Source organism: Siniperca chuatsi, linkage group LG15 (genome assembly GCF_020085105.1).
Source record: "Siniperca chuatsi isolate FFG_IHB_CAS linkage group LG15, ASM2008510v1, whole genome shotgun sequence".
Lineage (NCBI taxonomy): Eukaryota > Metazoa > Chordata > Actinopteri > Centrarchiformes > Sinipercidae > Siniperca > Siniperca chuatsi.
This window is the reverse complement of record NC_058056.1, coordinates 26,882,946-26,899,813: the sequence shown is the minus strand read 5'-3', so window position 1 is coordinate 26,899,813 and position 16,868 is coordinate 26,882,946. Positions and strand designations below refer to the sequence as shown.

Here is a 16,868-nt window from a genome sequence, read left to right as displayed (position 1 = left end):
CAGAGACTTTCTTAAAGGGCTTTTTGTGGCTGCCCGCAGGCGGTGTCGCGGTTAAGACCTCCACCTCAGGAACCACATGCACATCTGCCGGCTCACGTTGCTTTATATCTCACCAGAACTCCCTACTCCATCTGTGATCATCTCAACAGAAAAATCATTCCTGTGTTCCCCTCAGATAAACAAGGCCTGACCTAGAAAAAGTATTTCAGATGATTAATTCATTCAACAGTTAATTGGAGTTGCAGTTCACAGTGGGTAAATCATAGGGCACAGGCCTGAGTCATCCTGGTGAACTGAGCAACTTGAGGCACGCCTGATTTGTTTTGGCATTTAACCAGATTCAAGTGCATCCCAACACAGCACCACAACTGTCATCGAAAATCAGACAGTTCCTTTAATGAGTAACAGAATTGTCTGAGAGGGAGTTCATCGCTGTGATTATGGTTTTGACAGTGAGAGAGCACTTAAATCCTCATAATTTCAATAAATAACATTCCCAAGAGTAATGTTTCTGTAAAAAGTAGTTTACCTTGATACAACTGGAAAACGCACCCAAGACGGCTTCCTTGGTTTCACGTTGCTTCAAGAGTCCATGTAACAAGTGATGCATGTTGTAAATGCAGTTCCAGTTCATGTGTATGTTGATTAAACCTTGAGCATATCATACCCATCATAACCCTAAACCCTAAGAAATTAAAAGAGTATTCCTTTGATTTTTGATTTTTCTGATTGTTACATACAAATTGTGAAATTCAGCTGTGGTTTAATATTATTTCTGCTCAGATTCAATGAGATTTGATATTTTTACTTTTAAATAACTACATTTAAAAAACAAAAAACTAAATTATGTCTAGTGGATAACGTTTTAGCCAGTCCTCCAGGACGCTGAATCTTTCACTGCTGACTGGGGGTTGTTCACCTCGGTTCCCAGGTCAGTGTCATCCACCTAAATGTGGTATTTTCAACAAAGCTACATTGATACATGTTGTAAATAAAACAGCTCGTGGCTTTGGTTAACCAGGAGGAGTTAGGGGCCGGTGTGCTGTAGTGTTAGCTGCTAACGCTAGCATTACTCACCTTGGTTGACTGTTCCTGTCAGTAACTTTACTGTCATATCACACGTTGACTTTTTAAATTAGTAGCAGGGTTGGTGGTGCCTTTTTTGATACCACTGCATGTGTTGTAGACTGCAAATGCAATGTAAAGATTTCATTCAGGCAGCAGTGGACACGGTAGAATCTGAGGCTCACATATTTCAAGCGCCATGCTCCCAGTTTGTAACACAGGCTTTCTGTCAAAAATGTGTTGTCCCCAAGCTTTTACAAAGCTCCTCCAGAGCCACAGAAGACATTATACAACTGTTTTACAACTGCCATTACTAGTAAATTGACTTAGTTTATTAAATTAGTGAAGTGCACCTTAAGTTTTGGAAGAAGTAACGAATTTTAAAATGGAATGTATGTATTGGTAATAATAATCAACCCAGACCCAGTAAACAAGTAGCCAAGTAAAAACTGTTTCAGCTCTACGAAGTGCAACACCTGCTATGGATTTATAGCTGTGATAAAAGTTCAGCTGTTAAGTTTTGTGGACATTTTGCATCAGAGGATGTAGCACTGTAAAATCTCTAAAAATATTACACACTTGAGTGCATTGTTTGTCTGTTTACTAACAACAAGGAACCATTTAACCACCTTTTTCCTTCCTACAAAGTACTTTTACTATTTCTTCCTGTCACAGTTTGTACTCCACATGTCCCTCTCTTCTTCCTCTCACTCAGCCCTTTCCTCTTCCTCCTCCTCCTGTTCCTGCACGTCACCCAAAGCATGAATGTGACCCCTCGTGGTGCTGTCAGGTGGTCTGGATAAAATCATTTGTCTGTAAAAACTCCTGCTGCTCTTCCTCATGGTCATTTTTCCTTGTGCTCGATCTCACAAGGATATAAATAATGTCTGCAACTTTTACATTTCAGCCCAAGCCTGGGTTTTCAATTTACTTTCCACCAGTAACTAGTGATGTCAGTTTATCTGTAAGATCTTAATAATCCCTTAAATGCTGATCTTCCCTAAAATTTCCCCTGAAATAAGCTCAAAGAAACCATATTTTTCCACACTGCATCACAGTGTCACATACACATCTGTAATCTGTATCTGTGTTTTCCAACGCTTCAGTTAAACCATGTCATACTTGTAACGGGTAAAATATTCAAACCAAAGATGCTATTTATTATGCCAGCATCATTACAACAACTGGGAAAAATGTAGAGGACACACATCCCTGTAATTCGGACATATTTGGGATCTCTGCTAGACTTTAAACTAAAGTCCAGTGGGATGGAAGAATCCGTTTCAGCTTCTGGGCTTTAACTTTAAACCCTAGGGTTTATGTTTCTCTCTTTATTTACAGGCTTTTTGCAGGTATTAGCCAGACATGCCATATATAGTTATTTTTAGAATAAGTGTGTAATGGGGATACACAGAAATGGCATCAATTTGCATGTGAGCTATGTGTTTTAGGACTTTTTAATGCAAAAAAAAAAAGTTGTATGCAAGTTTTTGTCTGTATGTCCACAGGTTTTTAACATAGGACAAATATCCATATATGAATTGATAGAGGAGAGTCTCAGTGTAACATGAATATAAGAACCGAGCTGATGGGACATTCTGAGCTTTAGTAATGTCAAAAAAATATTGATAGTGCGACACGAAAAACATTTATATAAGTTTGCAGAATTAGCTATTAGCGGTTCCTGTTTGCAGTGTACCCATGGATGTACAGAAAACTGTCTCTGCATTACTTTAATTCTGAAGAAAACAACATGATGATTCTCAGGCAAGTTCTGGACTTGATTAATTAAAAGATGCTACTTATAAGTGGATTTACGAATGTTTATTCACAATAGACATCTCAGATGATGATATCCTCTGAAAGTGTAAGTCACACAAAATATGTGTATCAGGTCTGCGTTCTGATTTGACTGAGTTATGACTCCAAGGAGGAGCGTGACGCAAACAGCAAAGGGTTAAGAGCATGAATCACCATAGACAGCAGCTTCATGTTTTCTTTAACCAGCGCATGAACTGGGTTTGTTTAAACAGTGATGTCAGAAACACATTTGGGTCTAGACCTCAGAACTGAAGTTATATGAGATAGATCAATCTGTAGGTCAACATGCACACAGCTCATTTCCATCTGATAACACAGTCTGGTGTCTGATTTGAGTTCCACAGTCGGGCCATGTAGGGACTGTTTTGTTTCAGGGAGTGGAGCTTGAACACATGGTAAGCCATTAGCGGTCTGCTCTGCCGGGCCTGCTGGGCACTTAATGTGTTCTGGAAATCATCACGCCCAATAAAACTACTTCCTCCTCCTTTGTTCTGCAGGAAGAGTTCGGAGACAAAAAGCTGTTCTGCTACTGATGATGTTGTCGACATCTGCAAACCTTTAACCCGACTGCTCACTGAGCACAGATTTTTGGCGTTCTTCATTCATTTAAAGCTTAGTTTACGCTTAGATTAAGTCAAAACGGGAAGTATATTTTAACCCTTGCATCAACATGCCACTGGATCACCTTCAAACGTTCTACACGTTTCCTCTTAAAGGTCGAGTTTCTCGTCATCCAGCTCAAGGGTCTAAAGGTGTGTTCAGATTGAGAGCAAAGCGAATTTTTGTTTTTTGCTGGTTTGTGCATTCTGTGTTTATTCGCCCCAAACATCCAATGTACCGACTTTACAGATGTTAGCTGTAAGCTAGCTAGCGACATACACACCAACTGCGTCTGTGCGAGTGTGCCTGTGTTCGTGTGGCAGTTCAGCCTCTGACTGATGTCAAAACTCACCAGTAGTCCAGGTCTTTCTGTAACTTCCCTGCAGTCTCTCACCTTCTTCCTGTTGTCTCTGTACGTTTCTGAAGTTGTAGTAGAAACAGAAGAAACATTTTGAAGTGGCATGGTCTTCATGTCTTTAAATACAGTCGTACTGCCTCTAAAATTCATCTTGCGTTCTGTCTGAACGCACAATAAGGATAGCAGGTGTCGGTAAACAGATTATAAAGCCATCTGAGGCAAATTTGTTATTTGAGATTTTGGGCTGTATAAATCGTCGAGCTAGATTAATTAAGATTAATCATTTCAGTAGTTTTTTTAGCCAAAAATTCACTAGTTTTAGCTTCTCAGGTGTGACGATTTGGTGCTTTTCCTTTGTTTTCTGTGATAAGCAACTGAATATCGTTGGATTTTAGACAAAACAAGCCATAAAGACACGGACATACGCATTTATTACTATTTTGACATTTTATAGGCCAGATGATTAATTGAGAAAAATAACTGACACATAAATCAATAATGGAAATAATCATTAGTTGCAGCTCTAATAAATACACTTGATTTGACTTGACTACGTGTTTACATCTTGAGGGAGAAGAGACTGTTATCATTCACTTGCTGTCCAAATGTCACAAATTGAACTTAATTGAACTTGTACAATCATTTAATGGATGCTGATAGCAGGATCCATTAAGTCATTAAGGACTCCAGATGAACCGCAGGCAGGAGTCACATTGAGTCAGACTTTACATACAGTGTTAATAATAGTTCTGCTTCCACTGAGGCCAGCCACGCTGACAATATATACACTCATTGTAAGCACTTAAGATAAAAGCATCTACCAAATAACATGTACCTTGTTGTTCCCTCAGGGCACCATGCCACCCACTCGTCCTCTTTCTGGACATTTTTAGATCAGGCAGCTCATTGTTTCAGAGCTCCCTCTAGTTGTGTCAGTGGAGGAGAAAATTACAGACAGCTGAAAGCTTTCACTCTCTGTGTGTTAGTCATTAAGAGCGAGAGGGCTGGCAAAAGTTTGCAGCGGCAGTGACCTTCTGAGAGGTTTACCTCGCTGCTGAGTCGCCTGTAAATGGTCGGACAGTGAAATGTGTCCTTGCAGTGGAACCTGTACTGTCAGTCAGTCTGCTGGGACACGAGTTCCTGCTGAGCGGCATGCCAACATGTGACGCAAGCTCTGGCGCTCGTAGTTCAGCACGGGTTAATGACTGACTGTGAGATCAGGGCTTATATGTACCACAACATGTATTTAAGCAGCCAGATAGATATTTAAACTGTAACAGGAGGACCTTGGTTTCCTTCCAGCGAGGCTGTCCAAGTGGGCTAACCTGCCAGGCACAGCTGTATGTTCCAAGGTTTGGCTGGTGGATGGAGACTAATGTAAATTTACAGCAGCTCTCATTGATTTCTTAACCAGGGAACGTAGACACTGATTAGACGCCTGCTGTCAGACTCTGAAGCAATGTAAATACTGTACACACCTCATCAGCCTGATGAACTGTTAAGAGTTGATTTACACTTCTGCTGCAGGGAGTCTTTGCCGCACCCATACACACTCTAAAAAAAAAAACATTAATGGACAAAAAAAGGTTTCCATGGCAGAAATTCTACCCATCATTTAAAACAGGTTTCTCATTTACATAATATTCATGTAGGTAAATACAGGGACAGGCATACGACCCGGTAAGACACACTAGGGATGCACCAATCTGACTCTTCCCTCTCCGATACCAGTGCTCTTTATTCCCCGTAATTTAAAATCTACAAACTTTTCTGTGAGCTGATTAATATCAACTCATGTGGAAGTGGACAGTGGATCATTCTTATGGCTATAACTAACTGTTAAACATGAAATAAAAACAGTTTAATCCACGCTTTTGCCCTGGCAGTTTTTGAACTCCCTATAGTTTGGATAAAATATAGGGAGTCAATTTTTGGTAACATTAGCTAACTGCGATGGTTGTGATGGCCTACCACTGCCTGTACATTAAAATGCATATATTGTGAAGCACACGCAGGAAGTTACATGCTGTCAGCAATAGTTTTATGCATCAAAATGAGCTCAGTAGCAAATGAACAGAGCAGAACAGGAAACTGCTATAAGCCCAGTGTGGATCTGTCACGTCTGACCAATACTCAGTCTGCTTAATAAGGTCGGTATCGGGGCCATTAACCCACCAGCACTTTACACTGCTCAGTTACAGGACGATGCCCCCCTATTATCACCTCTTTAGTGCTGCAAATAACGATTTATTTTAATTACCAGTTAATATGCCAATTGGTTTTTCAATAAATAAATGAATTGTTTGATGATGAAAAACGGTGGAAAAACGTCTTCAAATGTCTTGTTGTGTCCGACCAACAGTCCAAAACCCAAAGATATATGCTTTAGTGTGATGTAAAACAAAGAAAAGCAGCTTGACCTTTAGAAAAAGGATTTTGTTTCTAGTATTGCTGCAGAAGTGATTGTGTATGGTTTTTTACAGTATATGCTGTGGCAACAACTTAAGAAAATGTTAACAATTTTTTGCCAACAAGATATTTATTTATTTTTCCAGTTTGATACAGTTTCTAAACTATTTTGATTTGCATCAGTTCTAAATAATGAATTGAAATGATTGTAAACGTTTTGATAAATGATGGAAATACAGAGTTAGTTTTCTGATTTTAGTTTCCACAGTTGATAATTGTAGGAAAACAGTAATGTAAAATAGCAGCACTGAAGCATTTAATTTACTTCAGGTTGTTTCTAAAAATAATTAAGATGCTGACCAGATGCGCGAAGTGCAACGCAGCAGTTTTGTTCTTTGAATCATCAATTCAGAAATAGTTTTGAACAGTTCAGCAGGAGTTCTTTGTCAGCTTCGCGGTAAAATCAGGGACAGATTTGAGAGGTCAAATCCACGCGTACAGTAAATGCTGGAGCAGGAAGGCAACTGTCAGTTTGCTGCTCGGGTCAATAAATACGACTGCAGCGACCTTTGTGTTTGAGTCCAGAGTTCACTGCCATGTTGAGCTCGCTGATTTCCTGTTTCCTGTCGACCTCAACTTCCTTTATCCAGCAGGAAATGCCCCATTAAATATCAACAACACATAAGACCTTATTTGATAAAGATGGTGTTTATAATTCAAATGCAATATTCAGGAAATTTTACCACATTAACATGTTTGAATGAAGTTTGTTTTAACTGTATTTGAACTAAATGAAATTAAACTACAGTATGAGCCAATACAGTTTTAGACTTCAAGCCTGCTGTGTGTGCACACTGGATTAGTTAAGGGTCAGAGGTCGGATTTTTTCTGTGAGAACAACAGTGAAAAAATAATGACAGATGATTGTTATGCCTGTGCCTTTTACTTATCAAACTGCTAAAAGTAAAAGTCTGGATAAAAGTGAAAATCCTTCACTTTCTTCTTTTCCTTTCTTTTGACTTAAAAGTGCTCTTACACTCCGGGTCAGAGCATTCATGTGATTAATCATGTGATCACTTGAGAGTTGCTCCTAAAGGTTATTGCTACACTTCGCTGTCAATATAACAAATAATTGTGATAAATGTGTCCTATTCACTTTTAGCCAAAAGCTTTTTTACTTTTAAGTTGGCTGTTGAGATCGTTTAAGTGTTATTTGCATTTGCCTACGGCACCTATGTGTTCGGCCCCTAAACGTGACCCTGAGCTCTCTGTGCTTCTGTCTGGATAATGCCGTCAGATAAATACTGTAACCGTCTGCTTCTCTGTTTGTTTTTCCTCCAGGACGTCACGGTCGGCGTCCTGTACAGCTTCCTGATTCTGCTCTTCTTCCTGCCGGCGTTGGACCTGATCGACGGGTTCAACCTGACCTGCCGCTACGCCCCGCTCATCATCATCTCCCTCCACCTGGGCCTGGGCCTCTTCTCCTTCACCCTGGACACCTGGAGCACCTCGCGGGGCGACACCGCTCAGATCCTGGGCGTGGGTGCCGGCGTGGCCCTGGCCTCCCACGTCAACTACTACCTGGGTCTGATGCCCGACCAGACACCGGACCAGCTCCCCTTCACCGTGCCCGCCTTCAGCGTCGGCCTGGTGGCCGTGGCCATGCTGCGACTCTTCCTGGGGGTGCTGGTGCTGGTGGCCACGCGGGCGCTGATGAAGGCCTTGACCATCCCGCTGGTGTGCCGGGTGTTCGGGGTGCCCAGCACGGATGTGAGGAAGGCCAGGCAGCACATGGAGGTGGAGCTGCCCTACCGCTACATCGTTTACAGCGCCGTGGGCTTCAACGTGCTCTTCCTGGTCCCGTTCCTCTTAAGCTACATGCAGTTCTCCTGACTGGATGTCAGTTCACTGCCTGGTCAACAGTGAAGTGACCCTCCAAATGTTCACCTAATGTTCTGTTATCAGATCAGATTTCCCATCCAGAACCGTTTTCCTTTTTCTGGGATGGGACTGAGGTGGATTAAAGCCTAAACACTGATCTGTCTGTTGACATGTTATCAGTTTTTCAGTTTCCCCCGTTGTTGCCTCAAGTTGGGTTCAGGAAGGAGGAACCAGGAACAGCCGACTGCTTCTAACAGCTTTCCCGACTGCGTCCTGAAGGCCTGTTCAGTGACTGTTCAGTTCTAACTGTGGCGAGTGATATTTCTGTTCTGTTCTGCTTTTGGATTTATTTAAAATCAAATGGCTCTTCCTGATCCCGGGACACGCCGCGACAGCTCGACAGTGTCAGAACCAAACATCCACTCCTCCTCTACCAGCTTAATCCATATTAGAGAGCAAAAAGCTTTTTAACAGTGGCCTCTGAAAGACTAAAAATGCCACTGATCGCTACTGAGAAATTACTTCACATTTTTATTAATGCTATTATTATTATTAAGAGTTCAGACAAAGAACCACCCAAGTAAGTTTTTGAAAGACAGTCAGTCTTTTACCAGCTGAAAAGTATTTAGTAACTCGTTTAAAACCTCGTGGATGAGTACTTGACACAGTGTAGGGCCGCGCCTAACGATTCTTTTCATCATCCAGTAATCTGTCGATTCTTTTTTTTTATTCATCGTTACGTCTATAAAATGTCAGAAAATGCTGAAAAATGTTCATTTACAATGATATGAAACAGAAGAAAACAGCAAAACCTCACATTTAGAGAATCTGCAACCGCAGCAAATATTTTTTTTGTTTTTGAGTGACAGTTAATCGATCATCTAAATAGTTGCATTTTTTATTGATCCACTACTTGGTTAATCAACAGATTGTTTCAGCTCAAGTTTAAACTTTGTGTGGTTCTTTGTCAGGGAGCTTCTTAATATTAATATTTGATCTGTCTCACCTCTCAAAGCAATAAGATCCTTATGATTTTATACGTCCTTATTCTTGTATCAGAGTTTATTCTAGTGGAGAAAGGTTTCTCTGGTTTAACGTTCTTGAACTTTGTTACCGGTCTGACTGAAATAGACCGATACGAGTCAGAAAGCAGAATCAGGTCGTTTTCGAGGTGTTTGATCGCACGTGTACAGTGTTTTCCTAAAGGGCTCTTCCCACTCTGTCTGCTCTGTTTACTGTTTCTGTCTTTATTCAGACAAATTAGCGTCTGTTCTCTGCTCTGAGATTGATTGCTTTTCCTGTAAAGAAGCAGTGACCGGGCACACACTTTTTTAAATTTTTTTTTTTTTTTTTTTTTTTATCTATAATGTTGTCAGGATGACAGGAATCTGTCCACCTGGCTCAGCTTTGTTTTTTTAACACTGTAAACTGACTTCCTGCTGTCGATGGCACACATCCACTTCCTGTGCAGAGGAGCGTTTCATCATCTGCTCGTGTCGGGAGGGAGGAGGCGGCGGAGATAGCGCTGCTCTCATTAGGGAAGACGCGTGGAGCGCTGACGGAGGAGAGACAGAGGGAGGTCAGGCCGGTGAAGGGAGGACGACAATACAGTTCAGGCAAAAAATATATATTTCAAACAATATAGATTTGTAGCGTTCTCACGGCAGGTAAACCAGATGGAGTCGTAGGGCCTCAGATTTTAGAATGAAGTGAAAATATCTCGAAAAAAAGTTTTAATTTTATGAGAAAATGGTAATATATAATACATTGTAGTAAACAGGTGAAAGCAGTCTTTCAGCTTTTACGTGTCATATATCATATTCTCATAAAATTACTTTTTTCTCTAAATATCACTCTGTAAAGTCTTAAAACATTCTGACTTTTTACCTTTCTCTCAGAATATTTCAACTTTATTCTTGAAACAGTGCTAAAAAAAAGTTTTTTTATTGTTAAGCACTTGTTATACAAGTCATAAAAAAGCAGAACAGTCAAATATTGTAGCTTCTCACATCAGCTGCAGCGTCGCCACGGTAACCGGACAGTATCAATAGAAATTGAGCAAAAGATTGAATTCATCAATAAGTTTAATAAAACTTGATCGCAACGGGAAGTTGTTCTGCTGAAAGTTCAAAAAAGTTGAAACATTTTTCTGTTTTGCCGCGGTATCTTTGCATTTTTATAGACTTTAATAAACTTTGTGTTAAAGTCAAAATTCAGTTTTCTTGACAATCCAACACCAGCTCAGTCGGTGGTTTCCGTCTCCGAAATAAACTGCCTGCGGAAAGACAAAAGGATCAGATCTGAACAGAGCCGACGGGCCAGATGTATAAATGATGCATACGCACACAAAAAAACATGCACACGCCTAATCCCACATTTAAACTGCGTGCACCTCACATATACGGCCAGTACATGTTTCCAGAGCGAGATGAGGGTGATATGATGAAGTCTAGATGGAAAAATAAGATGAGAGACAGTCACATGTTTAAACGTTGTTTGTTTAGGATGTTCGCTAATTTCACTGATTGTGTGTTTTCTCTGCTGTCTACACAAAGAGCTGTAAAATACCAATACCATTTAAACTGCAGGCATCATTTCATTTCCCTGCTGATGGTGATTGAGATATCAGTGGTACAGGCACATGTGATGAATTAATGATGTGTGCGTTATAAATAGTCACAGCCGCGGGTAACAGTAGCATGAAATGCCTCACAGATGCAACACAACACTTCTTTGCCGTTCTTCTTCATGTAAACATGTGATTAAAGGTGTGTTTACATCCGTCTATGGGTAACTAGGAGCTTTATACGTCTGATAAAAGAATGCATTTTCACATTTCCGCCATATTTAGTCGTGAACTTACTCAGAGTTTTATGCATCTGGCGCCAGAGGTTTTAAATACTGTTCTGACCTTAATTTTTGGTGTTATAGAATTCTTCAGTATTTAACTGAGTGCATTTTATTTACATAATACTTCCTATTCTATTACAGAAATAGACTTAATGTAATTTGTAAAAGATTAACAAGAAGAAAAACAGTTTTTACAGTTCTCAAAATCTCATTATACTGCTTAACCTCAACAAACATCTTTCAGGTTGTCCCATAAAAATGATTCATAAATGAATAAATAAATATAAGCAGGAGTTTGTCTGATAACAGCAGTTAGAAAGACAGACTCCTCCGCGTCCACGTGGACTTTGACTCTAGCTTTCGTCCTCCCACGCTACAGCTGAGTCAGTAATGAATAAACCCTTCGGACCACTAAACAGCCCCTGATGCCTGTGAGACTGGACCGATCTGAACTTTACTGAAGATGAGGCAGTTTTTATTCCCCCTGTGCCTGCTTTACATTTTATTAAGAAGTGACCAAGGTCTTCTCCAGTTTCCCTCAAGTAGATCACATGGACATTACAACTCTGCTGCCGCTGGAAGAAAAAAAAATCAACATTTCTGCAAATTATAGGCTTTTCTGGAATGAAGAAATGTTCTATATGTGGATACTCGTGTTCTCGAAACCAAACAGGACGTCCCGTCGGGGTTCTAGCACCGTGTGACCGTTGTCAATGTTAGTTATGTGTTTTACAGCAGCAGCTGCAGCAGCAGCACGGTGGTTTGTGTTCTTATCAGACGTGCTCAGTGATCAGTTAGTAACCCTCGACATCAGTCAGGAAATAGTGCTTACATGTTACTGTAGTGAAGTAGCTGCTCTGTTTTCTAGTTTAAAAGAGACACAAGTGGAAGAAATCTGACTATGAAAGTTTATTCTTAAAAATCTCAACACAGCGTCCACTTCGCAGCTTTCTCCAGAACCTTTTCTCAGGTCAGCGTGCAAGACTGATGAAGACCATGAGATGTGGCTGAAAGTGTAGCCGGACTGATGCAGGATGTTTGAGGCCAATACTGATATTTTAGAGTTATTCAATTATTACAAACGTTCTTAACATAAACAGTTTTGACAATGATCCCCCTAAATTTGGTAATTAAAGAATTATGATTACAAGAGAAGCATTTGTCAGCACTCTCTGCTGGACGTAATGTGGCCCCGTTTCTAAAGTTTTTAATACACATTACATGATTTTGCTCAGCAGATAAAAAATCTGCTCAGTGTTTCTGAAATTGTAGATGATTAAATTTCCATTTTTCTGAGCACTTTAAAAACCTCTCGTCCGCATCCTTGAGCTCAGAAACAGCAGTTGACAAGGAAGTCTCACCACAAGGTCCCTTTAGTAGCTGATTGAAAGCTTCAGAAGAGCTGCTGAACGTAAAATATCTGAAACATATCTTTGGAATTTGTGTGCTTCAATTCCTTGATGCTTGTCGGACAACATATACGCCGATACGGTATATCTGCCATGAGCTAATATCGGCTGGAAACCCTGGGAAAAGCTAGTAGGTGGACTTTGTGTTGAGCTTTCTTTCTTTCTTTTTTGTCTAAATTTAGATAATTTCTGGCACCGAACACCACCCAGAACCTCTCCCATTGGATCAGGTTGTCGTTACATTAACTGGTGGATGAAGAGATTGGGTTTAGCCGGTTCGACAGGTGTAGCTACAGATCACTGAGCGTCTCTGAGAGCGGACCTTCACCGCAGCATTCAGAAGCGCGAGTGCTGTTCTTCGGCCTCGTACATTTCACCGTTTGCCGTTTGTGCTGAATCGCTCTCCTCGAGGCAATAATGACCGAAGCCTGATGTTTCATTCACACATTCCTCCTCGTGTTTATCCGCCGCAGCAGTTGTGGGTGAAGTGCCTTGCTCGAGGGCACTTTTAGAGGACGTTTTTGTTTTAACCAGCGGGCAGCAGCGTTCAGGTGCTGCTGCCCTCTGCTGGTGACCTTTCACCTCTGAACTGAAGACCAGCAAAGTCCAGAGAAAAACAGTCCAACTTGGCTCAGCGAGGGCAGCAGGAAGCCGAGCCGACCTCTTTGTTGTTGTTGTTGTGTTTGTGTACGGTACTGTCCTAATACGAATGCACTGTTCCCAGAATGCACTGTTCTCCCCCCCCCCGAGCCGGGCAGAAAGGATGAAGTTGGTCCTAGATGTTAATCTGAGTTCGTATCTTCCTGAAGAGTTTTTTTAAAGATTGTGGGAAACTGAACTGAAATTAAAGCAGTTCAGGACAATGTGAGTTTTAAATCAGAATTATAACAGTTTGTCTGCAGTCCTTTGATTTGTGCTCTTTAATTTGTCGAATATTTATTTTTGGCAGGTAGAGTTGCATCTTTTTTTTACTTTTTTCCTTGAAAAAGTTGACTTAGGAATTAAAAGTATTCCAGCAACTGTGATACTATTTAAGATGCATATTTAGTTTTCCGTATTTAAATTACAGCTGCAGCTAACAGTTATTTTCATTTTTGATTAACCTGTCGATTAATTTCTCGATTCATGGATTTGTTTGGGAGGAAAAAACAAGAAATTCCCGTCACAGTTTCCCAGAGCCCAAGTCGACGTCCTCTAAACGTCCAAAACACAGATTCTGTTTCAGTTTCAGTTGATTGACTAATTGATTATTATTGTTTCAACAATTTATATTGCTAAGACAAAATGATTGGAAGTTAATTTGCACAATTGGATACGAACTTCGAACAAGCAGATCGTCACTTTCGGACCGAGCTACAAATCCAGAACTCGTCACATTTAAACAGCAGTTACAAACCTAACCTCAAACCGACCAGCTGCGATTGGTCAGTTTAAAAGAGGATGTCCGCTGCCCGGCTCGTTTCACTTCCTGTGGCCTTGCCTCGTGCACGAACGTATTTCTGTTTGTTGTTGCGTTCATTTTGTCTGAATGTGGTTTTCCCTGAACCAGTGAAACAGGAAGTTTATCCCTGTTTGCTTTTTGTTTTTGATTCATCAACAAAACACACACGACTCCTGTTAATCCTGTGGTGGCGTTACGTTTTGTCTCAAATGTCACCATCACCACCAGGTGCTTAAATAAAATGCTTTTCCACCAGTTCACACACAGGTTAAACACTTTCTATCTGTCTGCAAAGTGTGGAGAAGCTTGAAAAACAAACAAGGTCCTGGAAAGTTTTGGAGAGTTAGAGGAGTTTGGTTTAAACTCACAAAGCCAAAACCCTTTCCCGTTGTTGCGATATTTAGAGTAACCTCCGACACAAAGCACACGTTCTGACCCGCAGCCAGTGTGACGTGAGCTGAAGCGCTGACAAACAAGCTGTAAGCATTTAAAGGCGTCTCGGCCGGCAGGACGGAACTGAACTTCCTGACGGTGATGATAATTGTTTTTCCATCCATATATTCAAGCTCACCAGCGTGTGTGTGTGTGTGTGTGTGTGTGTGTGTGTGTGTGTGTGTGTGTGTGTGTGTGTGTGTGTGTGTGTGTGTGTTAGACTGAACTGAACAGAAAGTGTTGGATTGATGAAAGATTTCATTTCATCTGCTTTTCGATTTATTTCGCTGAACTAAAGCTGGCCGAAGACGTTTCAGAGGAGCTACGGTGGATTTGAATTTGTTCAGTTTAATGTCACAATTAAACTTTGTGCAAATGTGATTGGAATTTATTATAATTAGCCAAATTGGACCAAAAAAAAAAAATAGGAAACAAGAGTCCCAAAATTTTGTGATTTTTATTTTTTTTTGTCAGACAGAAATGTGGTACAGCGCTGTTTGAAATAATCCCAGGATTTGGTGACGTCCTCCTAAAATTAGTTGTAATCTCAAATTTTATAGAATCACAAATTTTTTGATAATCCTAAATTTTACTTGTAATAATCTTTTCAAATTTCGTTATTTGTTATGATCAAAGGTTTTTGTTATTTAGTAGAATCCCCAATTATTTTCATAATGCTGCATTTTATTTCTCATAATCCAAAATTTTATCATTTAGTAAAATCACCAAATTAAAAGTTAAAATCCTGAATTTTATTTGTCATAATACACTTTTTTTTGTGATTTGGTAGAATCTCAAATCTAGTTTGTTGTAATACCAAACTGTGTTATTTGTTATAATTCCAAAATCTCTTATAATCAAAAGGATTATAAATCTTAATTTTAATTGTTATAATCCCAAATTTTGGCATATGACAGAATCCCAGAACTATCTCGTTGTATTTCCCTAATTTGGTTGTCATGCGACCAAATGTCGCGGTGGTTTCGGTGCTCGGAAAACACCAGATTTGGTAAAGCACTCCCCAGAATGTACGTTTCTGTAGCTCCCTTTATGTCCAAATTTCCTCTTAACTCACAAACAAAATCAGTAAATGCATAAATTATCTGTTTGTTTGTTTTTTATAACACAGGAACCTTTAGAAAGGTCACATTTTCAGCTCCTCTGGGGCCCCCGGAGGCTGAGGGGCCCGGCAACGTGAACATGTTCTTGAAATACTGAATCTCAGAGACTTTTTTACATTCTTACTTTGACCAAATATAAAGTGGCTGAACTGTGTAGCTGCAGCTCAGTTAGCTCCACCTTCCCTTCAGTGCCTTTATTGTTGTTCAGGAAGATGAAGATTTTATCTTTCATGCGAGAACTCTGGTCCTGACTTTTGTTTTTATTCTTTTCGTCCTGTCCTGTTGCCTTTTGCACTTTGTAGCTGCATTAATGTTTCCCTGCAGGGAGGAAAAATGACTGTTTCCTGGTTGATAATTAAGTTTTGTTGAGTTCAAACCAGATTTTAGTTTTTTCCCCACACTGCTGCTTCACTCAAACTAGCGACATGTGAGTCACTGTAGTTGAAACGTTGAGTCAAATTTATGTTAATGTTAAGTAAGTTTAAAAAATGTTTGATTTCAACCGTTGGTCACATTTGCATTCACTGAATTTGCATGAGAAAAATGAGTCACTGAGTTTTGTCTGTTTGTCAGAAACCAAATAAATCCCTCTGTGATTCACCTGTTAAGAGTTTCATTCCAAAGTGCTGCAGATCCATTTCAGGAGAGTAAATTGATTAATTAATAAAACATTCAACATCACACGTTAAGTTTGAGAAAGCTTTATCTCTTACGTCACTGTCAGTAATCCTTTTGGCAGAACAGGTGTGATATTTGTGATTTTGCAATTTAAACCCGTCTTGTTTTCACGGTAAAACCAGTTTCAGCTGTTCAGTCGTGTCCTGATCGGACGCACGTGAACATCTTTTATGCAGTATTTTTTAATTTATCTGCAGATTTTATTGTTGGATTTGATTTATGATTCAAAAAGAAGCTCTATTTGTCCGATTGTTTGTGGGAAATTAACTGAAATAAATAAAAGATGATAAAATAAAATAATGTACCTGTTGCTCTTTGGTTATCTTAACTCCATTACTACATAGATAGTATGCACAGTAGCTGACATAGTAAATATATAACATGTTTTCCAAATTTTGGGGTTCCAAATTTTAAAACTTCACAAACATAATTGTAAAAATATAGAAAGTAAGAGTCTTAACAAGGCTACGAGTCTCCAGCCATGCTAGCAGCTCTGTGATGCTGTAGGCACAGCGGTGCTTTGAGCTAAATGCTAATAACAAATGCTAACAATGACAATGCTAACATGTTGATGATCAGCAGGTATGTTCACCATGTTCATCATCTTACTTTAGCCTGTTAGCGTGCTAACATTTGCTAATTAGCACTAAACAAAGTACATTATTATTAATACATTAATACTTCCAAGGTGGAAGTATTCGGCTGTCAATGGCAAATGGCGGAATTAAAATAATTAAATTACTATTATTATTTTTGCTAATGTGAGAGACAGTAGCTAAGTTAGCTATAGCTAACAAAGGCCC

General features: G+C 39.9%; 1 protein-coding gene across 1 annotated transcript in view; it reads left to right on the top strand.

Annotated features, from left to right (window-relative positions):
• Nucleotides 1-15,987, top strand: part of sgpp1b (sphingosine-1-phosphate phosphatase 1b) — a 36,376-nt gene extending 20,389 nt beyond the window's left edge. The window contains exon 3 of the mRNA XM_044165969.1: nucleotides 7,595-15,987. Within this exon, the coding sequence (XP_044021904.1) occupies nucleotides 7,595-8,146 (552 nt within the window). The 3' untranslated portion in view covers nucleotides 8,147-15,987. The remainder of the gene's footprint in view (nucleotides 1-7,594) is intronic.
• Nucleotides 15,988-16,868: the final 881 nt, after the last annotated feature.